The 27,990-nt window shown below is 65.0% G+C and overlaps 1 protein-coding gene across 2 annotated transcripts; it reads right to left on the minus strand.

Moving 5' to 3' along the window:
- Window positions 1-669: 669 nt before the first annotated feature.
- B3GAT1 (beta-1,3-glucuronyltransferase 1) lies at window positions 670-27,523 on the minus strand. Of its 2 annotated transcripts, none has more exons than XM_043482421.1 (7): window positions 27,323-27,523; window positions 11,359-11,451; window positions 11,103-11,249; window positions 5,088-5,596; window positions 4,392-4,688; window positions 3,414-3,513; window positions 670-2,383 (listed from the first exon to the last, which is right to left on the minus strand). In XM_043482421.1, exons 2-6 carry the CDS (start codon window positions 11,360-11,362, stop codon window positions 3,427-3,429), a joined length of 1,044 nt encoding a protein of 347 aa, XP_043338356.1. In that variant the 5' UTR covers window positions 11,363-11,451; window positions 27,323-27,523; the 3' UTR covers window positions 670-2,383; window positions 3,414-3,426. The 2 variants fall into 2 exon arrangements, with proteins under 2 accessions (XP_043338356.1, XP_043338357.1); XM_043482422.1 differs by lacking the exon at window positions 27,323-27,523 and adding an exon at window positions 14,009-14,174.
- Between the last annotated feature and the right edge of the window lie 467 nt (window positions 27,524-27,990).

The raw sequence follows: 27,990 nt of genomic DNA on the forward strand, positions 1-27,990 counted from the left end.
GTGTGGACCCCTGCAGTCTGCCCGCATTGGTGGACGCAGCTCTCCGCTTTGTCTGGTTCTCCTCGGCTCCGCTCAAACCCCGCACCTGGCCCAGCAGCTCGCCCTGCCGCGTGCCCAGACCTGACCACTGCCCTCGTCTCCGGCCGCACCTCGCCCGACCCACCGTGGTCTCTGGCCGCCCGCCTGCGTCCTGTTCGTGTGGAGCACAGGAGGCAAGCGATTCTTCTAGAAGTCCAGCTGGACCAAGTCCACTCTCTGCTCCGAACCTCTGGCAGCCCCTCCTCCCACCCCCAGGCCACCGAACTCACCCTGGTCCCCAGGCCGCCTGTCCGGGGTCCCCCACTCGCGTGTCTGACGCCCGACCCCGTCAGCTGCCCTCAGGGCCTGTCTGCCAAGCACCTCCCGCTGACAGAACCCGCTGCCTGGATCCCAGTCTCTGTGTATCTGCCCGGAGGCTGTGCTGATAGCACCCGTGCCCGCCCCACGCCCCTCGACCGCCTCCTGGTGCAGACGGCATCTGGAGCACCCCAGCTTTGTGCATTCGCGTCCTCTCTGGAGGTGACCCCAAGGCTTTCGGGGCCCACGCCGCGCCTGGAGCAAGGAGCGTCCAGGGGGCACGTCACAGTACAGGCTGGACGCTTAAGTAACGAGAAAGCAGGCATGGCGGAGGAGGGTTAAGACGGTTAAAAACCATAGTTGACTTTTAATTTTGAAACAAATTAAATACAGTTAAATTAAAACAGACCGACGGTGCAGCTGTGGGGGCCGCCCACCCCCCTGTGTCCTCGGGGCTCTGCACCCCCCACTCCCGACGGGGGAGCAAACAAGCTGTGGTCATGGACCCAACCCTGGCTCATAACGAACTCATTCCCAACGAGGACGGAAGCTGCAGTCCACCAGGGTTATAACTGTAAATAAATACACATGCAGCTAAGAGAGGGTGTTAGGTGAAGACAACTGAACTAGTATCTGCCAAAAAGAAAAAAAAAAGAGACAATCCCGTTTTGTGGTTCATCACCAATTTCCTGAAAACCAGCCCTGTCTTTCTGGCCAAGACAGTGGCCCAGCCAGGCCAGCTGACCCAGTGTCCAGGGTTGGTCCAGGCGAGCGAGGCCGCGATGCCCGGCGCAAATTCACCCACTCAGCTGGTCGCTGTCACCCCCGTGGTTCCCAGGCACCCGTGTGCCCCGCAAAGCAGCTCAGGGCTCTGGGTAGAGGGCCGTGGAATGCTCCTGTGGCCACGGTGAGGAGGTAAACCCCTTTCAGCACAGGCCGCGATGCTGTTTGGCACTCTGGGTCGCTGCGCGGAGGCCACCGCCCCCGAAACCCAGGAGCAGGCTCTCGGCAGCCCTCGGACCCTTCCAGCGAGGTTGAGGGGGGTGGGGGCTGTTAGCATTAAAAGTAAACACCTGTTCAGGGGGCGCGGGCCGTTCCTCTGCCACTCAGGGGAGGAAAATTGTGCTTCCGGCGGTCAGGAGCGTGAGTGGGGGCTGGCAGAGGGCTGGCCCGCGGGAAAGGCAGGGGGACCAGCGCCTCCCTCCTGGCGGGGGGCTGCGTGGTCGGGGGGATGGGGTGGGACTGGAAGCCAGCTGACTGCGCGCCCCATTAGGGAGAAGCGAGGTTTTGTTTCCCACTCTGTGTCACGATCTGCCAGCAGTCTGGGCTCCGTCTCCCGCCTTCCGGGTCCAGGTCACCTCCGTGCCCTTCTGTCGACCCCTCCGCTAGGCCAAAGACCCCCGGCCGGGGGCGGGAAGGACACCGCCCGGCCCTTCCTCTCTCTGCTCCTGGCCCACCTGCCCCTTGATCCCCGCCGGCCGCTCTGGTGGGGGGCGTCTGCCTCCCCAGTCCCGGTCCAGGCGTGGCGGTGGGCGGGAGGCTCCTTCCGCGCTGGGCGGGGCCGGGTGTTGGGGCGAGGGCCTGGAGGGGCTCTGCTCCCTCCGAGAGGTGAGGTACGGACCCGCCTGCCGGGCGCTCAGACGGCCCCAGGCTCTGCAGGCGGGAGTGAGGAAAGCACGCTGGGGGCGGCCGGCCTCCTCTCCCGGGAGCAGCTCGGTCCGGACGCCAGGGGCTGGGGGCCGCCGTCCCGTGACCGTGGGGCCCCGTGGGGCCAGGGCCGCTCTGCGGGGCTCTCACCTCCGTCCCAGCCGGGCAGTTTCCAGGTTAGGGGCCCATGGCGTCGACTCCGCAGGACTGCCGGGCGGGTGGAGCACAACACGTCTGGGGGTTCTGTGCTTCAGGGTCTCCTTCCTTCGTCCCGGCCTCGGGCCGGGCTCTCTGAAGGCCCCACAGGGAAGGGAGGGGGGCAGCGAGTCCACAGGAGTGCGCCTCGGAGGGACACGGCGGGGGAGAGAAGGCGGCCAGGAGCAGGTCTCAGAAGGCGCTCCTGGGGGGAGAGGGCGAGGGGGCGGCGTGAGGGGGCCGCTGGGAGCTGGGGTCCACGGAGCACCCCCACCCCCGACCCCCGAGCAGCCAGGAGCGTGCTCTGTCTGACCCAGTGTGGTCTCGTCTTGGCCAGGTGATCTGCCATGCGCTGGGTCACGACCCCGCGGTCTCCTGCGGTGGGGCTATTGCGCGCGAGGCACAAAAGCTGCAGCCTGACTCGGAGGCCCGAAGACCAAGAGAGCCCCACTCCCAGCAAGCCTCCAGCTCTGCTGAGGTCACGGGAGGCCCCCAGGAAGGGCCTGGCTGAGCCGGTCACTGGCACAATCCACTCAGCTTTCCTGTCTCCTTCCTGTGCCTCTAAAGCATAGATGGAGCCTGTGAATTACTTCAGTGCCGGATTTTAAAGGGCCAAATAAAAGCAGCAGCAGTTGGGCAGTGCCAGAGACTGTTTCTGGTGCCCCAACAACCCCTTTTGCAAATGAAGAAAATGAGGGAAATGGGAGCCTGGGAGCTGGGCCAGGCTCTGGAGTCCACGCTTCCACCTCAACCGAGGAGGAAACCATGCAGACAGAGCCCGAGTGAGTCCACACAGCAGGGCCTCATATGGGGACAGGCTTGTGGCCAGAATGGGCCGCCACGAGGCGGTGCTGGGAGGTGAAGGCCTCCAAGCAGCAAGGAAGGGGCCAGGTGTGCGGGGACCCAGGTGTGCGGGGGCCCAGGTGTGCGGGGGCCCAGGTGTGCGGGGGCCCAGGTGTGCGGGGGCCCAGGTGTGCGGGGACCCAGGTGTGCGGGGGCCCAGGTGTGCGGGGACCCAGGTGTGCGGGGGCCCAGGTGTGCGGGGAACCAGGTGTGCGGGGAGCTTGCCACCTGCTGACTTCAGTCCTGCCTCCTCCACTACGTGGGGCCTTTGCCGTGACTGTCATGATTAAAGACCAGGAGGAAACACCTTGGCAGATTTACTCTGCACCCAAGCTTGGGTGGGCCACTGAACTGAACTGAACCCAGGGCATCACTGGCTCACATCCCCCTACCTGTGTCCGGGGCTCAGATCTCCACCGTGGGGTCAGTGAAACCTTTCTTCCCCTCATTCACCAACACCGGTTTCTCAGTCCGCGTGTGCCAGACCAGGATCTGTGTGTCCAGAGACAGGAGACCACGTGGGGCCGGCCCCGACCTCGCCCTCCTACCCTTGCCCCTCCCCTCCAGCTCTTGTTCCAGCAAGACTTTCTCCATTGTTCTGTATTTCTACCTACCCCCTCATTCTTGCTCTTTGTACATAGGCTGCCTTCACAATATCTATTGGAAATAGAAAATCTGCAGCTACAAAAAAGAGACAGAGTGGTCCCAAGTTTCCCTCTTGCTTCTCATCCTTCCCTGTGCTTTTTGATAGGTCTTGAGGGAGACAGTTCTAGGGCCACCAGCTCAGCTAAGCGCCAGCCTGGTCCCCAACCGGAGAAGCCCAAACTGGAAGCAAGATGTGTCTGTGCATGTGTGTTCATGCCTGTGTGTGCGTGTGTACTGGGCATACGTGCACACGTGTGCACACACTTGTGCTTGTGTGTGCATGTGCATGTGTGCACATACATGCATACATGTGTGCCCGTGTCTGTACCTGTGCAGACTGGACATGTGCAAGTGTGCATGCAAACACATGTACCTGTGTGTCTGTGCATGGTGGTGCGTGTGCACTGGCATATGCATGTGTGTATATTCATGTGTACGCATGTGCCCATGTGTGCATGTGTGTGCACACATGTAGGTGTGTCTGGCATGGAAGTGTGGAGCCCAGCTGATGTGTGGTGAGGGAGGGATTCACTCCTCGGCTCTGCCTGCCTGGGGGCCCCCCTCTTTGTCCCCCCGCCCACCTTTGGTGTGGCTGCCTGAAGGGCCGTAGACCACCCACTCGGGAGGGAGGCTGGCTGTCCACTGGCGGTGCAGGTCCCTGATTAGCAGGAGCCTCGCAGGCAGGAGCTGGCCCGCACTGCGCGGCAGGCTCGGCGGGGGCCCACCTTGGTGCAGTTGGCTGCCTTGGGCTCCAGGTCACTGAGGGTGACAAGCTCGCGCAGCAGGCTGCTCTCCTGGTAGCCGCCCTTCACGCCGCGCAGCTTGAAGTAGGCCTGGCTCCGCTGCAGGATGAGCCGCAGGTTGACCGCAAATCCCGCCATGTCTATGGCAAATGGCCGGTGGGGGTCGAACACCGTCTTCCAGCCGACCACCTTCCCTGCCCCATTGACCCTCGGGGCCTCGTACCGAAGGCCCCCGACGAAGGCGACGGGCCACACAGACACCCTCCTGGTGCTGCGCATCTAGAGGGGAGAAGAGTAAGGACACCTGGGCCGCCCAGGGCGGGCATCTGCGGAGGACTGGCCTTGGCTGTGAGCAAGGCCACCCTGCAAGCAGCTGGTGCTTCCCTTGTCACGTGACCTGTGCTTTGTCCTTTGCTGCAAAAGCTCTGTCTCCCCGATTTAGAGTCTGAAAGGACTCCCTCCTCTACCCCAATGTCCTGATTCCCAAACTCGGGGGGTGGGGGGACACTGAGGGTGGACGGGGAACCCGCCTCCCCTCCCCCACTGGAAGCCCTCTGCCAGACAGTGCCCTGAAGCCCGGGCTGCAGTGGGTTGGTCGTCTGGGAGCCCCATGCAGGCCTCCACCCCCTTCACCAGGTTCCCCGCCCTCCCTGGTCTGCGTGCATCTGCAGCCCGCACCTCCTCGAAGAGCTCCAAGCTGTAGGTGTTGTCGTCATCCGCGAAGTACACGACGCCTGGCTGGCTGGAGTTGCGCGGGAAGGTCTCCCGCAGCCAGCGCAGTGCCAGGTTGCGCTGCATGGTGCCCCGAGGGATGCGCGGGTCACGCGCATCCCCCCGCAGCTTGTAGTTGCGCGGCGTCTCCACGTGCAGGTGCGTGTAGTTGAGGCCGGTGTCCCGCAGCAGGCGTGCCGTCAGCGGGGTGCGGCGCGGCGCGTCCTCCACCACCAGCCAGTGCAGGTTGGGCACGTGCAGCAGCGTGTTGGCCAAGCGAGTGAGCTCTGCCTTCTGCACCGGGCGGCTGTAGGTGGGCGTCACCACGTGGATGGTGGGCAGCGTGTCAGACCAGGGCGGGGGCCGCGTGTACACGTACTCTGTGCGCACCACCTCCACGATGTCCCGGTCGGACATGCAGTACTCCCTGGGGTCCGTGCCAGGTGGCGCCTCGCGCCGGGGGTCACCACTATCATCTGCAGATTAGAGGAGGGGGTGTGGTGCTGGGGGGTGTGGGGACAGTACTGGGGTACTGGGGGTACAGGTACTGGGTACAGGGGTACAAGAGTGCTGGATCCAGAGATACTGGGTTCAGGGGTAGTGGGTATACAGGTAAAGGGTACAGAAGTACTGGGTACAGATACTGGGTATAAGCACTGGCTACAGGGTACTGGGTATAGGAGTGCTGGATACAGAGATACTGGGTACTGGGGTACTGGGGTACAGGTAGTGGGTACAGATACTGGGTATAGGGGTACTGGGTATGAGCACTGGGTCCAGGAGTACTGGATACAGAGATGCTGGGTTTGGGGTGCTGGAGATACAGGTACTGGGTACAGATACTAGGTATGGGGTACTGGGTATTAGCACTGGGTACAGGGTACTGGGTATAGGAGTACTGGATACAGAAATACTGGGTACAGGGGTACTGGGGGTACAGGTACTGGGTACAGATACTGGGTATAAGCACTGGATACAGGGTACTGGGTATAGGAGTGCTGGATACAGAAATACTGGGTACTGGGGTACTGGGGGTGCAGGTACTGGGTACAGATACCAGGTATAGGGGTACTGGGTATGAGCACTGGGTACAGGGGTACTGGATACAGAGATGCTGGGTATGGGGTGCTGGAGATACAGGTACTGGGTACAGATACTAGGTATGGGGTACTGGGTATTAACACTGGGTACAGGGTACTGGGTATAGGGGTACTGGGTATGAGCACTGGGTACAGGGGTACTGGATACAGAGATACTGGGTACTGGGGTACTGGGGGTACAGATACTGGGTATAAGCACTGGGTACAGGGTACTGGGTATAGGAGTGCTGGATACAGAAATACTGGGTACTGGGGTACTGGGGGTGCAGGTACTGGGTACGGATACCAGGTATAGGGGTACTGGGTATGAGGACTGGGTACAGGGTACTGGGTATAGGAGTGCTGGGTATGGGGTGCTGGGGATACAGGTACTGGGTACAGATACTAGGTATGGGGTACTGGGTATTAACACTGGGTACAGGGTACTGGGTATAGGGGTACTGGGTATGAGCACTGAGTACAGGGGTACTGGATACAGAGATACTGGGTACTGGGGTACTGGGGGTACAGGTACTGGGTACAGATATCAGGTATAGGGGTACTGGGTATGAGCACTGGGTACAGGGGTACTGGATACAGAGATGCTGGGTACAGGAGTACTGGGGGTACAGGTACTAGGTATGGGGTACTGGGTATTAACACAGGGTACAGGGGTGCTGGATACAGAGATGCTGGGTACAGGAGTACTGGGGGTACAGGTACTAGGTATGGGGTACTGGGTATTAACACGGGGTACAGGGGTGCTGGATACAGAGATGCTGGGTACAGGAGTACTGGGGGTACAGGTACTAGGTACAGCTGTACCAGGTACAGGTACTGGGTACAGAGATACTGGGTACAGATACTAGGTATGGGGTACTGGGTATTAACACTGGGAACAGGGGTACTGGGTGCAGGAGTACTGGGGGTACAGGTACTAGGTACAGCTGTACTGGGCACAGGTACCAGCCCGCCCGGCTCTCCCCTGCTCCTCCTGTGGGAGAGTCAGTGCATGCCTGTCTGGGGTCCTGGGGGCTGAGGCTGATGGTCGAGGCTGGCTGCCTGACACCCTCCCCCGGGTCCTCCTCTTTCTGACTCCCAAATGACACAGAGATAACCTCTCCCTACACCTGGCTTTCAACAGCTCGGAGCTGTTTAAGGGCAGCTGGCCAAACTGCAGCGTCGCACCCTGGGCTCCTGTCTGTGCCGGGCTTTGTATGACGAAGCGCCTGCCTTGCGGCCCACGCCCTCCTCCCCTCCCAGAGCTAGCCAAGGAGCCCGGGCACCAGCACTCATGCCCGGGGCAGCTTTAGTGCTTCGTTGCTACGCGCCCTGTGGCCCCAGAGTCCAGGAGCACCTTGCCTGGGTTCCAGATAGGCTGGACGGGATCAGAGCCTCCCTCTCAGGCTGTCGCCTCCGTCCTCCCCTCCCCGTCCCCCTCCTGCTCCCCCGGGGGGAAGGGGCCTGCAGCGGGCTGCCCCAAAGGCGCTCTGGGGCCTGACTCAGAATCTAGCTCCCGAACCTCGCTGCAGAGTGTGGGGCTTCACCACGGCACTCTGTCCCGGGGGTCTGCCCCTGGTGGGCAAGATGCTTCTGGATCCTGAGCCCGTCCCTTCTGACCGCCGATGTCCCGTGTTTGGGCCAGAGGGTGAGGTGGAGACCCGCCTCGGCTGCTCCCGGCCTGTGTGTCTCCTCACACCGCACGTTCCCGTCATGCGCTCTCAGCCCCTGGGGCCTTGCCTGTGCCCCACCAAGCCGTGCACCCAGGAGGGGCGTGTGTGGAGCCGGGCAGAGGCCCGCCTCCGTGACACGCAGGCATGGGAGACCCTGGAAGTGCCCTGCTCCCGCCAGGGTGGCTCTGATGGTCAGGCTTTCTCCTACATCTGCGTCCCCGTGGGGAGCCAGCAGCCGCTCACGGGGGGACAGCCCACAACCCCTCCCGTTCTGAAAGTGCCCCCCTGCCCCCGAGGCCTGTCCGGCCGTGTGAAGGACTTGGGCACTCGTTGCTCCGGGGCCATCTCAGCGGGAGGCGGGACGGTCGGAGGCCAGATCTCGGAGTCCGAGCTCTGAGGCTCAGACCCCGGCTGGCTCTGCACTAACTGCACGACCCTGAGCCGGGCGCCTGGCCTCTGGTCACTGCTGGCAGCTGCTAAGGAGAGCTGATAACTGCGTCTCCTTTATCCAGGTTCCGTGTGGGTTCAGGGGCTTGGAACACAGCCCGGGCTCACAACATCTCCCCTGTGCAGAGGGGGACGGTAAGATGCTCTGTTCCTCGTGGCTTCTTGCAACTATGGAAAGGGCGGTGGGAGCAATCCCCTGCAGGGAGTGAAGAGGGCCCCGGGAGGCCGGGCTTCCTACGGCTCTCGTTAGCACGCGGGTGTGGGTGCAGGAGCTGGCCTGGGGCTGGGCACGGGGCTCCAGAGTGACAGATGCGTCCCCGGCTCTGAGAGAGTTCCCACGGGCTAATGACCCCCACTGGGGACACACAGCCCAGGCGGGAGCCTGCCCCCGGGCTGTGGGTGCAGGGTGGGGAGACCGGAACAGGCAACCAAGGGGACTTTCTGCAGGAGTTTTGGGTCAAACTGGGAAAAGAAAACTAGCTTGCAGAGAGCAGCTGCAGACCAGGACATAAATAAGGATTAGTGTATCCTGCTGTGAGCAGAGCTTTGGAAACCGAGGCTCGGGGAGGACAGTGCGCTGTCACTGACCCCCGCCCTCCCCCATCTGCCCTTCAGTCACGCCCCCGCAGGCGGCTCTGAGCCCTGGAGCGTCTGCGAGCCCGAGAGGGGCTGGGTCAGGGCTGCCGCCGCCTCCGCGTCCTCAGGGCCCCCATCGCCCTCTGCTGCTGCCTCTGTCCAGCATCGCAGCTGCCCTGTCCCGTCTCTAGGCAGGACCAGCTTGCTGAGCACGGCAGCCTGGGGCCCCTCAGCCCAAAGCGCTGCCGAGACCGGAAGCACGTGGTGTTGCATCCCACGTGACAAACCTCGCGAGGTGCTGCGGCGACAACCCTAAAAGGACAGGCAGCGGCCCTGGGGTCCGGGCTTAGGACGTGGCGCTCTCACTGCCGTGGCCTGGGTTCTGTCCCTGCTCAGGGAACTGAGATCCCACGAGCCACTCAGCTCGGCCAGCAAGGAGCGAGGGGAGGAAACGCCGGGAGACGGTGGGCTCTGAGCCGTGCTCCTCCCAGCCCTCCCGGAGGAAGCTTCAGGCCCCCGCAGGGATGACCAGCCTGACGCGTCACGGTGCGGGCCGCCCACCCCAGTCTGGGGCTCTCGGCCCTGCCTGCTCTGGGGACTGGGGGCTGCGTCAGGGCTTCCTGTCGCCCTGAAAGGCTTTCAGTGACACAGGCTGGGAATCCTGCCCCCCAACCCCGAGTCCTCCATGGTGCACCCCCGGAGTCCTCCTGTGGGGCATGCCCGACCCCTGAGTCCTCCATGGTGCACCCCCCAGCCCTCCTGTGGGGCACGCCCGACCCCCCGAGTCCTCCATGGTGCACCCCTGGAGTCCTCCTGTGGGGCATGCCCGACCCCCGAGTCCTCCATGGTGCACCCCTGGAGGGTCCTCAACTAAATGTAAGGGGGCCGAAAACAAAAGGCCCGACCCCTGAATCCTCCATGGTGAACCCACAGCCCTCCTGAGTGGAGGCAGCCTAACCCCCGAGTCCTCCATGGTGCTACCCCCCAGCCTCCTGTGGGGAACACGCCCGAAACCCCTGAGTCCTCCATGGTGCCCCCCCCAGCCCTCCTGTGGGGCACGCCCGACCCCCCGAGTCCTCCATGGTGCACCCCTGGAGTCCTCCTGTGGGGCATGCCCGACCCCCGAGTCCTCCATGGTGCACCCCTGGAGTCCTCCTGTGGGGCACGCCCGACCCCTGAGTCCTCCATGGTGCACCCCCAGCCCTCCTGTGGGGCACGCCCGACCCCTGAGTCCTCCATGGTGCACCCCCGAGCTCCTCCTGTGGGGCCACGCCCGACCCCCTGGAGTCCTCCATGGTGCATCCCTGGAGTCCTCCTGTGGGCACGCCGACCCCCCGAGTCCTCCATGGTGCACTCCCCCAGCCCTCCGTGTGGGGCACGCCCCGACGCCCCCGAGTCCTCATTGGTGCACCCCCAGCCCTCCTGTGGGCACGCCCGCCCCTGAGTCCTCCATGGTTGCACCCCGGAGTTCCTCCTGCTGGGGCACGGCCCGACCCCTGCAAGGTCCTCCATGGTTGCACCCCTCACCTCCTGTGGGGCACGCCGACCCCGAGGTCCTCCATGGTGCACCCCCGGGAGTCCCCTGTGGGGCAACGCCCGACCCTGAGTCCTCCTTGGGTGCACCCCTGGAATCCTCCTGTGGGCACGCCCGACCCCGCGAGTCCCATGGTGCACCCCCCAGCCCTCCTGTGGGGCCACGCCCGACCCCTGAGTCCTCCATGGTGCACCCCCAGCCCTCCTGTGGGGCACGCCCGACCCTCCGAGTCCTCCATGGTGCACCCCCCAGCCCTCCTGTGGGGCACGCCCGACCCCTGAGTCCTCCATGGTGCACCCCCGGAGTCCTCCTGTGGGGCACGCCCGACCCCTGAGTCCTCCATGGTGCACCCCCCAGCCCTCCTGTGGGGCACGCCCCCACCCCCATGCCCTCCTGTGCTGCATGTCCTGGGCGTGGGTGCAGAGGAGAGCCTGTGAAGCTCTGAGCCTGTGTGCATGGCACCATCCAAGCCCCAGGTCAGCCCCCAAGGGTGCGGTCGTCAGCCAGGTCGTCCCCAGGTCCCCTCTGGCTGAGCAGGGGAGACTCAGGCCTGCAGGCTGCGGTCACCCATCAGGGGAGACTCAGGCCTCCAGGCTGGGGTCACCCCGTCAGGAGACTCAGGCCTGCAGGCTGCGGTCGCCCCGTCCGCGAAGCCCGGCAGGGTGGGACTCACCCTTGCGCGCGGTGAGCAGGGGCGCGATGGTGCTCTGGTGCCACACGGTGACCAGCAGCGTCCAGGGGAGCACGATGAGCACGATGGCGAGGACGTCCCGTCGCTTCGGCATCTCCAAGGCTGGCTGGGCCCACAGCTCCTCGTGAGCTGGGCAGTGGCCGTGGGGGGGAGGAAAGCACATGAGTGGGCCGGGCAGGCCGGGCACGGGGCCGCGGGGAGCCGCACGCCAGCCCACGGGCCTGACCACTCAACCCACCCATTGCCGACGCAGCTCTGTGGAGTCCGGCCCGACCGGAGTCTGGGAAGGGGTGCCGTCCGCGGTGGGTCAGGAGCCCTGCGGGGTGGACACCTGCAAGAGGGGACAGAGAGGCTGGCCGGAGGTCTGGGGGGCCACCCCACAGGGCCAAGGACAGGCAGTGCCCCTTGGTCCAGACACCCCGGCTGGTTCCCCCAGCTCACCCCCGGGCCTGTTTGCTCTTTTATGAAGTGGGCAGTGCACACTCAGGGCTCAGACACCCCTGCCTCGGTTCCCCTGGCTCAGTCCTGGGCCTGTTTGCTCGTTTATGAGGAGGGCACCTACTTTCCAAGGCTTTAACGCCTGTGAGCCTCGCAGCCTGCCGCCGGGTGGACGCAGCGAGCGCTCAGGGTGACGGCCTTGTGGCTGTGCCCTCTTTTCACAGCCTGGATGAAGGCATCTGCTCAACTGAGTCCTCAGAGGACCGGCCAGTGGTGTTTGGAGGTGGGTTCTGGGAGGGTGCATCCTCAGCTAGTTTGGGCAGGACAGGGCCTGGACTGTGGCCGCGGCCAGGGGTCAGCCGAGGGGCTCGGGGGTCAGCCAAGGCGCTCGGGGGTCAGCCAAGGGGCTCGCGTGCCGACAGCTCCCTTCCAGGCCAGCTGAGCTCGTGACGAGGGACTGGCGCCCTGCCTCCTGGCAGCCTGGGGACTGTCACCCCTCGTCCACCCCCCACTTCTGTGCTGAGAGCCCTGCAAGACGCCTCTGGGCCCACAGGGGCGGCCCGGGGGGAGGACAGCCACGGCTGGCCTGGTCTGGCAGGCCGAGCCCCCGAGCCCGCCATCCACCCAGCCGCAGGCAGGCGGACATCCGTCTCCCGCGGGACTGGGAGCCAGGCTGAGCAGGACTCTTGGAGGTGCTGCGTCTCTCCTCCCTGCCTGGTCCTCTCGCCTGCAGCCCTCCCGGCAGGCAGGTGCTCCTGGTGGCCGCCTCGGTCCATCTGCGTGGCCTGCTTGGAGCAGACAGCAGACAGGCCCGGGGGTCAGATGGTGCGGGCTCGGGGCAGGTTCCTGGACCCTGAGCTGCCTCCACGTTCCCGGCCGCGGCCCCGCGGGAGGAGGCCAGAGGCCACACTGCCTGCCCATCCGGGTGTCGGGGTGCCTCCCCGGCCAGCCCCACCCACGCTGAGCCCACGGGTAGGAAGCCGAGCGCCGGGTCGGGGCCTCGGTCTGGCTGGCCGCCGTGGGCCGCGCAGGGAGGCCTCCTAGGGGTGTGGGTCCCCCAGGGCTTTTCCAGCGTCTGGCCGTGGGGGCTGGCCTGGTCTGGGCACTCGGGCACCCGCCCCCACTGTGGCTGCCCCTGGGGAGCACTCTGCGCTCCCTGAGTCCTCCCGCATTCCCTTCCGCCCGGTGCTCGCCGAGGCCACAAGTGATGGCTCGTGCTGGGGCCAGACCTGAACCCAGACCCTCTGGGAGCAGGGAAAGGAGCGTCAGGCCCCAGACCACCTTTAGGGGCAGCCCCCTGAAGGTCCTGTCGCTCCCAGAGAGCAGGAGGGGGACAGAGGCAACGGCCTGAGGGGGACGCTCTGATCCTGTCCAGTCTATCTGGTCAAAACATCTATGACGGGAAGGAGGGAGAGGCAGGAAAGCTCTAAAAATAAACTTAGCCATAAACCCAGTTGTGCATTAATTACTTTGGAAGCCATTACAGCTTGAAAACCCCATAACTTTAATGGAGGCTATTATAAGCACGGCAGCAAAGTCGTGGAGCTAATTACCAGGTGGTTATGAAGCGGAGCGGGGAGCCCCCAGCCTCCGAGGGAGCCAGTTGGCCAGCAGGGGGCCTGTGGGGGGCGGGCCTGGGGCTGGGTGGCTAAGACCGCGGGTCTGGGGGCCTTGGGTGGGGGCGTGGGGTAAGGCAGGTGGAGCACCCCAGACCCAGAGGCCTGAGTCTGAGAGGGGGCTGCAAGGATGAACAGGGGCCATGGCCCTGGAGGGGTGGTGGGCAGCCGGCCTGGGGTCCAGCCTCGAGCAGGCCGCCTGGAAGAAGCTGGGCGAGCTTGGCTTCGAGGCTCACAGCAGCCTGCCTCCTGAGACTGCAGGGACTCGGGCAGAAAGCTCACCCGCACCCCACACCTGGGGAGGAGCCGGTTTAGTCCCACTGGTGGTGGACAGGGCCCTGCTGGATTCAGGGGCCGTGTGGTGGCGGCGGCAGGGAGTGGGGTGGGGACGGGCAGGTGGCCATCAGCACCCGGCCTGCAGGGAGGAAGGCTCCACACAGCTCTGTCCTGCCACTCAGGGAGGTAACTGCAGAGCTGGCGTGTGCACATGTGTGTATGCGTGTGCACATGTGCACCTGCGTGTACACGCGTGCATGTGTGCCTGCATGCACACTGTGTGTGCATGTGCATGTGTGTACATGTGTGTGTGCATGTGTGTGGTGGAGGTCAGTTACCGGGATGTGTACAAGCCACGCGTGTCCTGCCCACCGCCCAGCCCGCGGTCCTTTCCCTGATCAAGTGCCTGTCACCAGCCAGCGCGGCTCTGCCTGCGAGGCCAAGGATGTCTCGGGAGCTCACGGTCCGCGGGGAGTCACCCCCCAGGGCACCGTGCCCGCGGCCTTGACAGTGACTTCCCTGAAGTGGTCCGCGACTGGGGGACACTCAGTGAGCGACCTGCACGGCGTCCTTCAGCATTTGTATGATGTTTCCCACGGTCTTCATCTCGCCTGGAGAACGTTTTCCCGGACTCTCCTCGTGGAACCTTTGGAGAGCATTCAACTTAATTCTCATAGAAACAAGGGCTTTCTTTCTTCCTTTCCGGCTTGAATTTCTTTTTTCTGCCATATTCTGTGTTGATAAGGGGCTTCCCTGGTGGCTTGACAGTAAAGAATCTGCCTACAATACAGGAGATGCAGGAGACCTGGGTTCAATCCCTGGGTCGGGAAGATCCCCTGGAGGAGGGCTTGGCATCCCACTGCAGTCTTCTTGCCTGAAGAATCCCATGGGCAGAGGAGCCTGGTGGGCTGCAGTCTGTGGGGTTGCAGAGTTGGACAGACTGAGCGTGTACAGAGATGACGAGAGCATGCAGGGCCATTGCAGACGGATGAGGAGCAACCTTACAGATTCTGGGGAGGCCGCAGCTCCCTGACCCAGAGGGCCCCCCGCCTGCCTGCAACGCTGACAGGCCAGGGCGTCGGTCCTGAGTGGGTGGAGGGGACTCAGCTGGGCCGTGAGGACAGCAGCCGCCCCCGTCCCTGGGAGCTGAGTGCCCGGGGCTGCGCAGACGTTGGGGCCGCGCGGGAGGAGGGGCTGGTTTGGAGAAGCTGGGCGGAGGTCAGCGGAGGTCAGCAGAGGTCAGCGGGCAGGATGCCAGGAAGGGCCGGCTCACCCTCGGCCTCAGATGGTCCCCAAGACCCATAGGAGCCCTAACAGGACTCAGCATCGACCCCGCGGCCCCTGCACAGGACAAGCCCGAAGCCACAGCTAGCCGGCTCCCACCCCAAGGGTCCACATGCATCAGCTGGCCCCAGCCTCCTCCGTGGCCTCCTCGTCCCCCTGGCTCCGTGGGGAAGGGGCAGCGCATGGCGGCCGCTGTCCCCCGGCTCGGCCCTCACCCCTGGAGCGTGTGGGAGAGGGGGCCTCCCACCCCAGGAGGGCTCGGACAGCCCCTGGGGCTGCAGCCCTGCCCTGGGCAGGCGGGGTTCCTTCTCTGCAAGCCACAGCGGCCTCTGAGGCAGGCAGGGCAGTCTCAGCCCCATTTCACAGGCTAGGAAACTGAGGCCTGGAGGGCCCGGGTCAGTCTCAGAGCGCACACACCCGCCCTATGCACACTGTTCCTGCCGGCAGGCCTGGCCCCTTGGGCAGCGCCAAGGACCCGGTTCAGCCAGGAGGGGCTCTCCACCGGCCCTCATGGTGGGGGCTGGAGGGACCCCAGGCCTGGTGCCATCTTCCTCTGCTCTGGCTGAGACCCCAGCCCCTGGCCGGGGCGGAAGGACGCCCACTCGGCTCAGGCTGGGCTGACGGCTTCGGGCTTCTTCCACACAGGAGTCAGGAAACAACAGTCCGTCGGTCATGTTTAAAGTGGCTCCTTGGTTTTTCTTCCAGTTATTCAGAAATAGCCTTGGGATCGGGTTTGGATTCTGACTCAGTAGAGTGGAGACAGGGTCTGGTGTGCGTGGTCCCCTGCGCTGCAGGAATCTGAATGGCACAAACCAGCAGCCCCAGTGGCTTGACTGACGTCTCCGTCTTCGGGCAGAAGGTCGTCCACACGCCCCACAGCCCCCTAGCAGGAAGGCATCACCCGGGGTGTGTCCTGGGTGCCCTGGGCTGGGCCCGAAGCACACGCATGCCCTGCAGTGTGACTCAAGGTGGGGACACAGACCACAGGGAAACTGGGCCACCCAACAGTGGCCGGCCAGGGCGTGTGCCCCTGTGGAGAGCCGCCGCTGGAGGGCCTTGGGCGGCTGTCCCCTCCACAAGGCCTGTCACGGCCCTGCTCAGGGGTCTGAGTATCCCCGAGCCCGCTGGCCACCTTGCAGGAAGCCTGGGCCCCAGCTGGGCACTGCACCCCACCTCAGCACCGTCTGATTGTAATTCAGCCCCACAGTGGCCGAAGCACCAGCCCCCTGCCCCCAACGCAGTCTGTAGTTTCACTCGGGAGGCAGCGGGGCTAGGTCCATTCTGCGAGCTCCTCGGAGCCACCGCCCCGGGTGACGTCACACATGTGTGCACGTGTGAGCTTGCGGCCAGCACCGCCTCTGAGTGAGTGCATGTGTGTCTGTGGGCACATGAGTGTTCCTGGGCACATGCGTGGTCTCAGGGCGCAGAGGCCTCTGAGGAACATCCCCCAGGAGAGGCTGTGTGGACGCAGCAGGCAGTCACCCTGGCCCCAGGACACGGCCCCGCCCGAGTCCAGTGTGGCCGCAGAAAACACCCTGGAACACGCGCTCAGTGCTCAGCCCCAGGCCCCGGAGGCGTGGGGCAGCTCAGGACACGCTCAGGACACGCTGACACGCAGCGCATGGGGCCCTGGGCACCACCCTGGGTGCGCGGGGGAGGGAGTCAGGGCTCTGATAGGAAAAGAGGGCAGAGGCCGGGGGCCGGGGGCCTGGGTGTCCGGGGCCGCGCTGGCCCAGGACAGCATGCAGAGCCTGCAGGCCATGGGCGAGGCTGCGCTCAGCCGGGCTGGGGTGTCAGCGCGTGGCCGTCTGTCCCCCCCACCCTGCCCCTGCTGTCTGGCCATCCTGCTTCTCTCTGCCTGTTTCCCTTGGAGCTGGTGGCCTGCGGTTTGGGGCAGGGGGGCGGGGGCCCCACCCGGTGGTTTCCAGGGGAGACCACCTGGCGCTCTGAGCCCTTGGCCTCACCCCCGAAGCTTGCCCGGCCCCACGCATTCTGTGGCCAGCCCACACCCTGCGTGAACCCGCTGGTCTCGCTGGTTCCGCGTCCGTCTGCAGCCCCCAGGCCAGGGCTCCTCCAGACCCCAACGGTCCCCGCACACCGTGGGGGCTGCACTGTGTCTCTGGCACTGAGTCTCCTTTGCAACGCTCATCGGGCACTTGGGGATCCGCTGAGGGGTCCGTGGAGAACCTCGGCACAGGGCCTGGCCCGCAGAGAGCGCCACGAAGGCTGCGAGATGTGAACTATCACAGCAGGGACAGCAGCAGCCCGCTCGTGACTCCAGCTGAGCGCACGCGTCTGGCAGAGACGGGACGCGGGGTCCCTGGCTCCTCCTGGCCCAGCCAGCCTCGGGTGGCTCTCACAGCAGGTTCCTCCCGCCCTCAGACGAGGCTGTACCTGCAGGCAGTGTCCGCAACGTGGACTCCGGGGAGGGGTGAGGAGCGGGGTGTGTGCCAGGGCTAGCCCTCTCCACCCCGACCTCCGGGCTCTTGGCGTGGGTGGCTGCCTGGGCGGCCTGCCATGGCCTTGGGGCACCCCCTGCGCCCCAACTCTAGCCCTGTCCCTACCCCGATGCTGGGCGCGGCCAGGGCATGCCCAGCACTTGGGGAGGGCAGGGGTGCCCCGTCTCCCTCCATCTCCAGGGCAAGCGAGCTGAGGCTCCTCCTTCGGGCTTGGGGCTGAGCTTGGAGATGGGGGCCATGGACACAGGGCCGCCTGTCTCTCCTGCCGCCCCATTCCTTCCCTGGGATCAGCTGCACCCACGTCGTGAGAGACACTGGGAGAATTGAGCAGAAGGTGCGGCTCCGAGCAGGCAGTGACCCGGCGGGGGGTGGGGTGATGGACCCAGGGTCCCAGTCTCAGCCTAGACCCCACCCCAGGGGGAGGGGTGATGGACCCAGGGTCCCAGTCTCAGCCCAGACCCCACCCCGGGGGGGTGATGGACCCAGGGTCCCAGTCTCAGCCTAGACCCCACCCCAGGGGGAGGGGTGATGGACCCAGGGTCCCAGTCTCAGCCCAGACCCCACCCCGGGGGGGTGATGGACCCAGGGTCCCAGTCTCAGCCTAGACCCCACCCCAGGGGGAGGGGTGATGGACCCAGGGTCCCAGTCTCAGCCCAGACCCCACCCCGGGGGGGTGATGGACCCAGGGTCCCAGTCTCAGCCTAGACCCCACCCCAGGGGGAGGGGTGATGGACCCAGGGTCCCAGTCTCAGCCCAGACCCCACCCCGGGGGGGTGATGGACCCAGGGTCCCAGTCTCAGCCTAGACCCCACCCCAGGGGGAGGGGTGATGGACCCAGGGTCCCAGTCTCAGCCCAGACCCCACCCCGGGGGGGTGATGGACCCAGGGTCCCAGTCTCAGCCTAGACCCCACCCCAGGGGGAGGGGTGATGGACCCAGGGTCCCAGTCTCAGCCCAGACCCCACCCCGGGGGGGTGATGGACCCAGGGTCCCAGTCTCAGCCTAGACCCCACCCCAGGGGGAGGGGTGATGGACCCAGGGTCCCAGTCTCAGCCCAGACCCCACCCCGGGGGGGTGATGGACCCAGGGTCCCAGTCTCAGCCTAGACCCCACCCCAGGGGGAGGGGTGATGGACCCAGGGTCCCAGTCTTTTCAAGCCGCAGACCCCACCCGCGGGGGGGTGGATGGACCCAGGGTCCCAGTCTCAGCCAGACCCACCCCGGGGTTGGGTGATGGACGCCAGGGTCCCAGTCTCAGCCCAGACCTCCACCCCAGGGGGGGGTGATGGACCCAGGGTCCCAGTCTCAGCCCAGACCCACCCGGGGGTGATGGACCCAGCCGTCCCAGTCTCAGCACAGACCACCTAACCCCAGGGGGAGGGGTGATGGACCCAGGTCCCAGTCCTCAGCCCAGACCCCAACACCGGGGGGTGATGGACCCAGGGTCCCAGTCTCAGCCCTAGACCCACACCAGGGGGAGGGGGGTGATGGACCCAGGGTCCCAGTCTCAGCCCAGACCCCACTCCAGGGGGGTGATGGACCCAGGGTCCCAGTCTCAGCCCAGACCCCACTCCAGGGGGGTGATGGACCCAGGGTCCCAGTCTCAGCCCAGACCCCACTCCAGGGGGGTGATGGACCCAGGGTCCCAGTCTCAGCCCAGACCCCACTCCAGGGGGGTGATGGACCCAGGGTCCCAGTCTCAGCCCAGACCCCACTCCAGGGGGGTGATGGACCCAGGGTCCCAGTCTCAGCCCAGACCCCACTCCAGGGGGGTGATGGACCCAGGGTCCCAGTCTCAGCCCAGACCCCACTCCAGGGGGGTGATGGACCCAGGGTCCCAGTCTCAGCCCAGACCCCACTCCAGGGGGGTGATGGACCCAGGGTCCCAGTCTCAGCCCAGACCCCACTCCAGGGGGGTGATGGACCCAGGGTTCCCAGCCTCAGCCCCAGAGGGTGGTTCTGTCCCCCAGGTGCATGGGACACAGTGGTGGTCCAGACAGGCTGAGCCTCACGAGGTGTGGGCAGAGGGCTGCCCCACGCATGGGTTCTGCAAGGGGCCGGCTCCTCGCCTGGGGTCCTGGGTCCTGGCGGGGCTGTCCCTTCGCTGGTCCCGCCTGTAGCCGTGGCCATGCTCTTGCCTCCCCCTCTCCTGGGGCTGTCGAGCACACTGGCCCTGGTTGGCACTGGACGGTCAGGGTCGGCAGGGCTCCATCCTCCCTGCTCCCCAGGTGCCTGGCTCTCAGAGCACAGAGGTGTCTGCAGCCCTGGGAAGGAAGGGCAGTGGGAAAACACCACCGTGGACCGCCTCCACCCCACGGTCTGGCAGTAAACGGCCTGCCCGTCTGAGGACTGGGCTGGCAAGATGCATCCACATGGAGTGACCCAGCCCAGCAGGGACCAGCGCTGACGCTGCTCTGACACAGAGACCTGGAGGACGCTGGGCTCGGGAGGCATGGCACAGCCGGACCAAGCCCCTGACCCGCTCACAGAGGAACAAGGTTGTGGGACTCGGGCGCAGGGCAGAGGCTGGGGGCCCGAGCTTGGGTGGGGGCTGGGGAAGCACACAGCTTCCAGCGTGAAGGATGGGGAAGTCCTGGAGCTGGACAGGCGTGCACTGGGACGTCCTTGGCACCTGGAACACTTAGGAGTCGTTATGGTGGTACATCCTAATTGTGCATTCTGTGACTTTCTGCCACAGAAAAGAACCTATCATCCAACAGCTGTGCTTGGACGGGCCAGCAGTGACACACAGGACTGGGCCGGGTGGCACCTGCATGGTCCCAGTGCCAGACCTTCCTTCTGGCTGGCATGGGGGTGTCTCCATGAAGAAACACACAGTGGGCACGTCCGGGGGACGCGCCCCACGGGTTCCAGGTAAGGCCCCAGGAGTGCGCAGGACATGGTGAGAGGATGGCATGCACACACGGACGTGCATGCACACATGCGCACAGTGCAGACGGCTGGGTTTCCAGCTGGGGGTGTGGGGAGGGGCGGAGGCATGGATGCTGGCTCCCAGAGGGAGGCTTATGGGAACAGGAGAAAGTCCACGTCGGCACAGGGTGAGTTAGGCAAGCAACACTTCACTTCACCTTAGAGGCTCAGAGGATGAAAGAAAACAGAACAACCTGCTCAGAGGCCATAGAGCAACCAGAGCACAGAGGCCTGGGGGCAGAGGGTGTGCACACCATGTGATCAGAGCGTGGTCAGAGTGTGTGTGTACATCGTGTGGTCAGCGTGTGTGCACACCGTGTGGTCAGACTGTGTGTGCACACCATGTGGTCAGACTATGTGCACACTGTGTGGTCAGAGTGTGTGCACACCATGTGATCAGAGCGTGGTCAGACTGTGTGTGTACACCGTGTGGTCAGAGTGTGTGCACACCGTGTGGTCAGACTGTGTGCACACTGTGTGGTCAGAGTGTGTGCACACCATGTGATCAGAGCGTGGTCAGACTGTGTGTGTACACCGTGTGGTCAGAGTGTGTGCAGACTGTGTGGTCAGAGTGTGTGCACACCGTGTGGTCAGACTGTGTGTGCACACCGTGTGGTCAGAGTGTGTGCACACCATGTGGTCAGAGTGTGTGTGTACACCGTGTGGTCAGAGTGTGTGCACACCATGTGGTCAGAGTGTGTGTGTACACCATGTGGTCAGAGTGTGTGTGTACACCGTGTGGTCAGAGTGTGTGCACACCATGTGGTCAGAGTGTGTGTGTACACTGTGTGGTCAGAGTGTGTGTGTGCACACCGTGTGGTCAGACTGTGTGCACACCATGTAGTCAGACTGTGTGCACACTGTGTGGTCAGACTGTGTGTGCACACCGTGTGGTCAGAGTATGTGTGTGCTCACCGTGTGGTCAGACTGTGTGTGCACACCGTGTGGTCAGACTGTGTGCACACCGTGTGTTCAGAGTATGTGTGTGCTCACCGTGTGGTCAGACTGTGTGTGCACACCGTGTGGTCAGAGTGTGTGCACACCGTGTGGTCAGAGTGTGTGTGTGCACACTGTGTGGTCAGACTGTGTGCACACCATGTGGTCAGAGTGTGTGTACACCGTGTGGTCAGACTGTGTGTGTACACCGTGTGGTCAGACTGTGTGCACACCATGTGGTCAGAGTGTGTGGTGTGCACACCGTGTGGTCAGACTGTGTGCACACTGTGTGGTCAGAGTGTGTGCGCACACCGTGTGGTCAGACTGTGTGTGCACACCGTGTGGTCAGAGTGTGTGTGCACACCGTGTGGTCAGAGTGTGTGCACACCGTGTGGTCAGTGTGTGTGCACACCGTGTGGTCAGACTGTGTGTGCACATCGTGTGGTCAGACTGTGCGTGCACACCGTGTGGTCAGAGTGTGTGTGCACATCATGTGGTCAGTGTGTGCACACCATGTGGTCAGACTGTGTGTGCACACCGTGTGGTCAGTGTGTGCACACCGTGTGGTCAGTGTGTGTGCACACCGTGTGGTCAGACTGTGTGTGCACATCGTGTGGTCAGACTGTGCGTGCACACCGTGTGGTCAGAGTGTGTGTGCACATCATGTGGTCAGTGTGTGCACACCATGTGGTCAGACTGTGTGTGCACACCGTGTGGTCAGTGTGTGCACACCGTGTGGTCAGACTGTGTGTGCACACCATGTGGTCAGACTGTGTGCACACCATGTGGTCAGACTGTGTCTGCACACCGTGTGGTCAGACTGTGCACACACCGTGTGGTCAGAGTGTGTGTGCACACCGTGTGGTCAGACTGTGTGCACACCATGTGGTCAGACTGTGCACACACCGTGTGGTCAAGGTGTGTGTGCACACCGTGTGGTCAGAGTGTGCACACCGTGTGGTCAGACTGTGTGCACACCGTGTGGTCAGGAGTGTGTGTGCACACCGGTGTGGTCAGAGTGTGTGTGCACACCGTGTGGTCAGACTGTGTGTGTGCACACCGTGTGGTCAGACTGTGTGTGTGCACACCGTGTGGTCAGAGTGTGTGTGCACACCGTGTGGTCAGACTGTGTGCACACCGTGTGGTCAGAGTGTGTGCACACCGTGTGGTCAGAGTGTGTGTGCACACCGTGTGGTCAGACTGTGTGTGCACACCGTGTGGTCAGACTGTGTGCACACACTGTGTGGTCAGAGTGTGCACACACCATGCAGGCTGCGATTCACTGGTCTAATTAAAGTTTCCTGTGTATTTTCAATGCGCCGCCTGTGGCCCGAACCAGCTGACCTTCCCTGGGGCCCTGGCAGGACAACGTAGGTGCATCCTTCTGCCAGCTGTCCCAGGAGGACAGCGGAGGCCTGGCTGGCTGGTGGGGGAGGGGTGCCCGGTCCCATGGTGGGCCTCTCGCCCTCTGCCTGGGTGGCCTGTCTCCATCCTAAAGAGCACAGGGGGCCTGAGACGGGAGCGCGGGAGTTAGACTCGGCTATGTCCGGGACCAGGCACCAGGGTGCTGTGTGACCTGAAATAGGAGCAGAACAGCCCTGGGCAGCTTCCTGGTCCCTAGAAAGAAGGACGCATCTTCAGATGCAGAACCCTAACTCTGGCCGGATGGTCTTCCGGGCCACCACCAGCTCCCAGACCTGCTCGCTCTGCCCCCCGCCTTCTTGGCGGATGTGGACGCCCCCACCCTGCTCCTGGGGTGTCGATCGGGGGGCTGACTGAGGGCAGGGTGCGGTTGGGGCAGGACACGGCCACACGCCTCATGCGGCTGTCGTTTTAGATGAGGAGATGAGGCCCCGGGATTGAGTCCGCAATGAGCGGCCGACACAGCTGGGCCTGGAGGCAGACAGCAGCTGGTCACGGGGCCTGCCCGGCCGGGGGCTCCTCTCCCTCAGGACGAGGGCTGGGAGCCAGGCAGAGACCCCAGGTCCCCGCCACCTCTGCCTGCCCAGACGCCCTGGAGGCCGGAACCTTGTGTGCTAAGCAGGGCCCTTTGGGGGCAGCTGGGGGAGCTGCGCTCACTCGCAAAGGCGGACACGACCGAGATGGTGCTGGGCTCACCGTCTGGCCGTGGCCCCACCAGCAGAGGGGATGGGCTCAGGGCCGTGGGCGATGGAGGCAAGGCCACACCTGGGCCCCTCCACACACCAGGCACACTGCGTGTCGTCCAGGTGTCTGTTGGATGAAACGTTAACTGAATGAATAATTTTAAAAATTGCTGGGAGTTCCCTGGCGATCCAGTGGCGAAGACTCCACGCTCCCAGTGCAGGGGCCCGGGTTCCATCCCTCAGGAAACTGGATCCCACATGCGGGAACTAAGAGTCTGCAGCTGAAGATCCAGTGTGCCGCAACTAAGGCCCGGAGCAGCCAAATTTTAAAAAAAGAGGCAAAAATATCTGCTGAGCAAAGGACCTACTGCTCGTGTTCCAAGTGAGTAACATGATTCACTGTGATTCTCCTTCCCACCTCACAAGCATCCCGTTATCATCCCGCTCAGAGACGAGACCCACGGGAGCACAGGCAGTCAGGGGCGGCCCCGGGGCACACAGCGTGATGCAGAGGGTGCGCGTCCCACAGCCCACGCTCTCCACGCCTGCAGGCGCAGGGCTGAGCCTAGGGCAGCGCTCGCCAGGGGCACTCAGGGACGCTGGGCTCATCCTGGACGCGTCCGTGCTGTCCTGCGGGGCGGCCACAAGCCCTGTGCACGCCTGAGCTCACAGAAAGCGCTGGCGTGACTGGGGGATGCCCGCCGGGGGAGGGGGCAGCCGTGCCATGTCCAGCTGGGCTCTGCGGCTCCCAGCGCTGGGTAAGTGAGCAGACGAGCGCTCACCACTCCCCACGGAAGGAAGCGAAACAGGGCGGGGGGAGGAGGAGGCGATGGCACGTGCTCAGCCTTGTGCGGGGTCCACGAGGACCTCAGGCTGGGTCCCTCCTGACACCTGCCCTCTGATCCCCATGGCCCCGGCCCCTCCCCCTCCTTCATGAACAAGGACCAGGGCCCCTGTCCCCTGGCTGTGGGGCAGGGGACCCCCTGCTCAGGGCTCTGATCTCGGGGAAGACATCCCCAGTCCAGCCAGCTCTTGGAGGTCCACCCTGAGACTCCCCGCCATCGAGCTTCTGGGCGGCAAAGCCCCAAGCCCTGCCAGGCGCCTGGCGGGGAGGCCACTGCCCTGCTGTCAGCTGCTGCGCTCAGGGAGCAGATTCATTTTAATATTGGCTTGAGCTAAACCTCATTAGGAAAGTAAATTTGCTGTAGCTGCAGGAAAAAAAAAAAAGGCAACCCACACAGTCCTTCCTTCCAAAGCTAAGCTAAACAGAAAACCTGATCTGACTGGGGCCCGCTTGACGCTTTCCCTCCCTGGCCTGGCCCGGGGCCCGGGGCACAGAAGGTGCTCAGTGAGCAAGTGTGGAACGGGCTTGGAGCGCCCCCGCCCACCTGGCCAGCTGGCAGCACCCACACCAGTGGCCACCGGCCTGGGGTTCCTGTCAGCTGCATGGATTTCGGGGGGACACTGGCTGAGACGTGCAAGGGCCGCACCGACCGCAGATTCCACACGGAAGCGTGTTGCTGCCAACTCAGGGGGACCCTGAGTGTGTCTCCCCCAGCTGAACGGCAGGGGCAGGACCAGGCCTCGGGCCTGGAGGTGGCGGTCTGAACGGAGAGTGGGCAGCAAGGCTGATGAGGCGGCCCCAGGGTGGGCCTGAGAACGGCTATACCATTCAGAGCCTTCCGGATGCCAGGGGCTCACGGGGACGGAGCAGATGCAGACACTACGGTGACGCCTCTCGAGCACTTCACCTACGGACAGCCTGGCAGGACAGGCTCCTGGGCCTCCGGGCCTTCAGGAATCAGGGCCTAGAGGCCTCCGCTTTCCCTGAAGCCCTCCCGGCCGATCACAGGGACCAAGGCAGCCTCAGCCTGGCCAGCCTGTGCCCCACACGGCATCACCTCCACGTGCCCACCCCACACGTTCAGCAGGCCCCGCAGAGGACTTCTGGCCTGCAGGCCTGGGCTGCAGGAAGGCTTCCCTTCTCCTTCTCCCCAGAAGGCGTGGGGGTGGGCACACGCAAGAGGGTCCCTTCTGCCCAGGGCTCCCCCTGAACCCCGCGCTCCCCTGTGTCTCGGGAAGACCATCCTTGGGGGGCCAGCCCCCTGCCCTGGCCGCTGGCTGCCGACGCGGGCATCTTGGAAGGAGGCCCGAGGCTGCCCCCGCGCTGCTGGGCCCCCGGCGCCCACGCTTCTGTGTCTTTGTCTGCTTTCTCCCGCTGCTGCTCCGCCTGCCTCGGACTCTCAGATTCTCTCTTCCCGAGCCCGGCCTCTCCTCCCGTCCAGCGCTCAGCAGAGGGGAGCGCTCAGCCCCTCCTCTGGCCAAGCTGGACCAACATGCTTCCCTGACCCTAGAGCCTGGTTCAGGGTCAGCTCACCGCTGGACCCGCCACATTTGTGAAGCTTCCGCCCTCCTTGTCACCCAGTGCTCACAACCAGGGAAGGCCAGCCACCCGGGTCCCCTCGCCCCTCAAAACCATAAGGGGGAACCCAGGTGTGTCCAGAGACAGCGGCCAGGGGCAGGGCTGGCCCCCCGCTTCCTCCTCTGGAGCCCCCGGTCTCCACCAGCCTCCCTTCAGATGGGCCCGTCGCTGCTGCTCATCCGGAACCTCTGTGCGTGCGTTCAGTCCAGCGCCCATGAGCTGCCAACACACCCCAACGAGGAGGGGCTCACCCACAGGCAGGCATGAAACGGGCACAACAGCTGCCTGGCGCCAAAGGGGGCACGGATCCATCAAGCCTCCCTGCTCCACCACCGGGGCAAACCTTCTGCGCCCCCCAAGATGGGAAGAGGGGGATGTGTGCAGCCCCAGAAGCTTTGGGGGTGCTGGGCATGGACTGGGTGAAGTGCAGTCTCTCTGAGGGTCTCACGGGGGAAGGGTCTTTGTTCTAAACAAAGGAAGGGGACTCAACGTCAGGTCCAGTGAGGCCACTAACAGCCCCCAGCTCAGCAGCTTTGGAGGGGACGCCTCGGTCTCTGTGCTGGAGGCAGGGAGCCCTGGGGGACAGAAGGTGGATCTGGGGAAGTGGGAGCCACTGTCCAGTAAAGTCACACGCCCACAGCCCCGTAACTCAGGGAGCCGTGAGCCCCACCCTGACGCAGCCACACACAAGATGTCACCGGCTGCCCCGGGGACATCCCCACCCAGTCCTGGGCAGCAGTGCACGTCAAGACCCCAGTGGGTTCCCCACCCACCCACCCAGTACCCACGCGGAGCTGCCCCCACCAGTCTGGGGCGACCAGCCGTCTGCAAGGCTGGCCTCAGCATCCAGGCAGAGATCCCCAGAGTCCCGCTGCCCCAGCTTCTACAAGAATCCATGCAAGCAGCGTGGGGCTGGAACTAGGCCTGGCCAGGGCAGGACAGGCATAGGGCTGGGGAGGGTGCTGTTTCTGCCTGTGCGTGCGCGGTGGGGGGCGGGTTCTCTCAACCTCAGCTCCAGCCCCAGGCCGTCACCTTGTTCCTGGCCTCCCTTCCATCCTCTGCTGCCTCACATCCGTCTGTTCCCCTAAGCTGTGGGCTCTGGTTGGGGGGGGACTGGGGCCCCAGGCCTGAGCCCAGGTGTTGGGCTGGTGATGGACTCCTTCCGCCCGCTGCACGCCCGTCCTGACGCTCGGCCCCCCCTCACCACCGCTCAGCCCCCGGCCTCACGGGAGAGTTGCAGACACGTAACTTGCCGGTGGCTGAAGCCTCTGGGCTTGGGGACGAGCCTGGGGGACCCGGCGCAGCGGTGCTGACCCCCGACTCCAGGCCGCCAGGAACCACCTGCTGAGGTGGGAGGAAGGGCCCCGAAAGGCGAGCTAAGAGCCCGGCCTGCGGCTGGCCGCTGCTGAGAGCCAGCTTCCGCTTCTTGACGCCCCGGCCAGCGCCACCCAGGCCTTGTCTCGCAGCAGCCCCTCGACTGCGGCGCCTCCTGGCCCCGGCCGGATGCTGGCCAGCTCTCCAGCCGCCCCGCTGCGAGCAGCACCATACGCGCGCGCGCGCGCACACACACACACACATACAGGCACACACACACACACACACATACAGGCACACACACACACATACAGACACACACACACACACACACGGGCGCGCGCACAGGCGCCCGGAGGACATGGCGCGGGTGCCGATGCGGACGCATAAAGGGGCTCTGTACGCGGCTGTGGGGCCACTGACCTGCGGCGGCGAGTCCGGATCGTCCCCGGCGCGCTCCATCTCGGCGGCGGCCCCTAGGCGCCGGTCCCCGCGCCCCCCGGCTGCTGGCCCCGGCCACGCGCGCCTCCGGCCCCGGGGGCTCTCGGGCTGCGGGTCCCCCGAGGCCCCTTCATTGCCGCGGGGTCAGCGCCGCCCCGGCCCGGCCCTTCTGCGCTCGGCGAGGCGGCGGCCGAGCCCGCGAGCGCGCGGGGGGCGCGGGGCGGGGAGCCAGGCAGGGAGGTCGGGGGCGCGGTAGAGCGGGGAGAGCCGGCCGGGCGCGGGGCGGAGGCGCGGGGCCGGGGCGCGCGACCGGGGCCAGCAGACCGGGCCGGCGCGCAGTCCCCTCGGCGGCGGACGCGCCCGGGCCGCCGCGGCTGTGACAGCGCCGCCAGCCCCGCCCCCGGCCCGCCCGCGGGGTTGGTGCCCACCGCTAGCCCCGCCCCGCGCCCCGCCCCGCGCGCGAGCTGCCGGCTGGACCAGAGCCGCGGACCGCCGGTACCAACCCCGCGGGTGGGGGCGGGGGCGCCAGGAGGCGCGGACCCCCGGGTGGGTATCGCCCCGCGCCCCGCGCCCCGCGCCCTCCCGGGAGCAGGAGGCCCGGCTCTGCGCTCTGAAGCGGGGCTGCGGGAGGGGGCGACACCGCCAGGTCT

This window comes from Cervus canadensis, chromosome 11 (assembly GCF_019320065.1).
Source record: "Cervus canadensis isolate Bull #8, Minnesota chromosome 11, ASM1932006v1, whole genome shotgun sequence".
Classification (NCBI taxonomy): Eukaryota; Metazoa; Chordata; class Mammalia; order Artiodactyla; family Cervidae; genus Cervus; species Cervus canadensis.

Excerpts from the sequence above, each read along its gene's own strand:
- B3GAT1 (XM_043482421.1), bottom strand. Across the intron at positions 5,597-11,102 it reads CCTGCTCACCGCGCGCAAGG|ATGATAGTGGTGACCCCCGG; the intron begins GTGAGTCCCACC and ends TCTAATCTGCAG. Across the intron at positions 3,514-4,391 it reads AGGCAGCCAACTGCACCAAG|ATCCTGGTCTGGCACACGCG; the intron begins GTGGGCCCCCGC and ends CTGGACACACAG.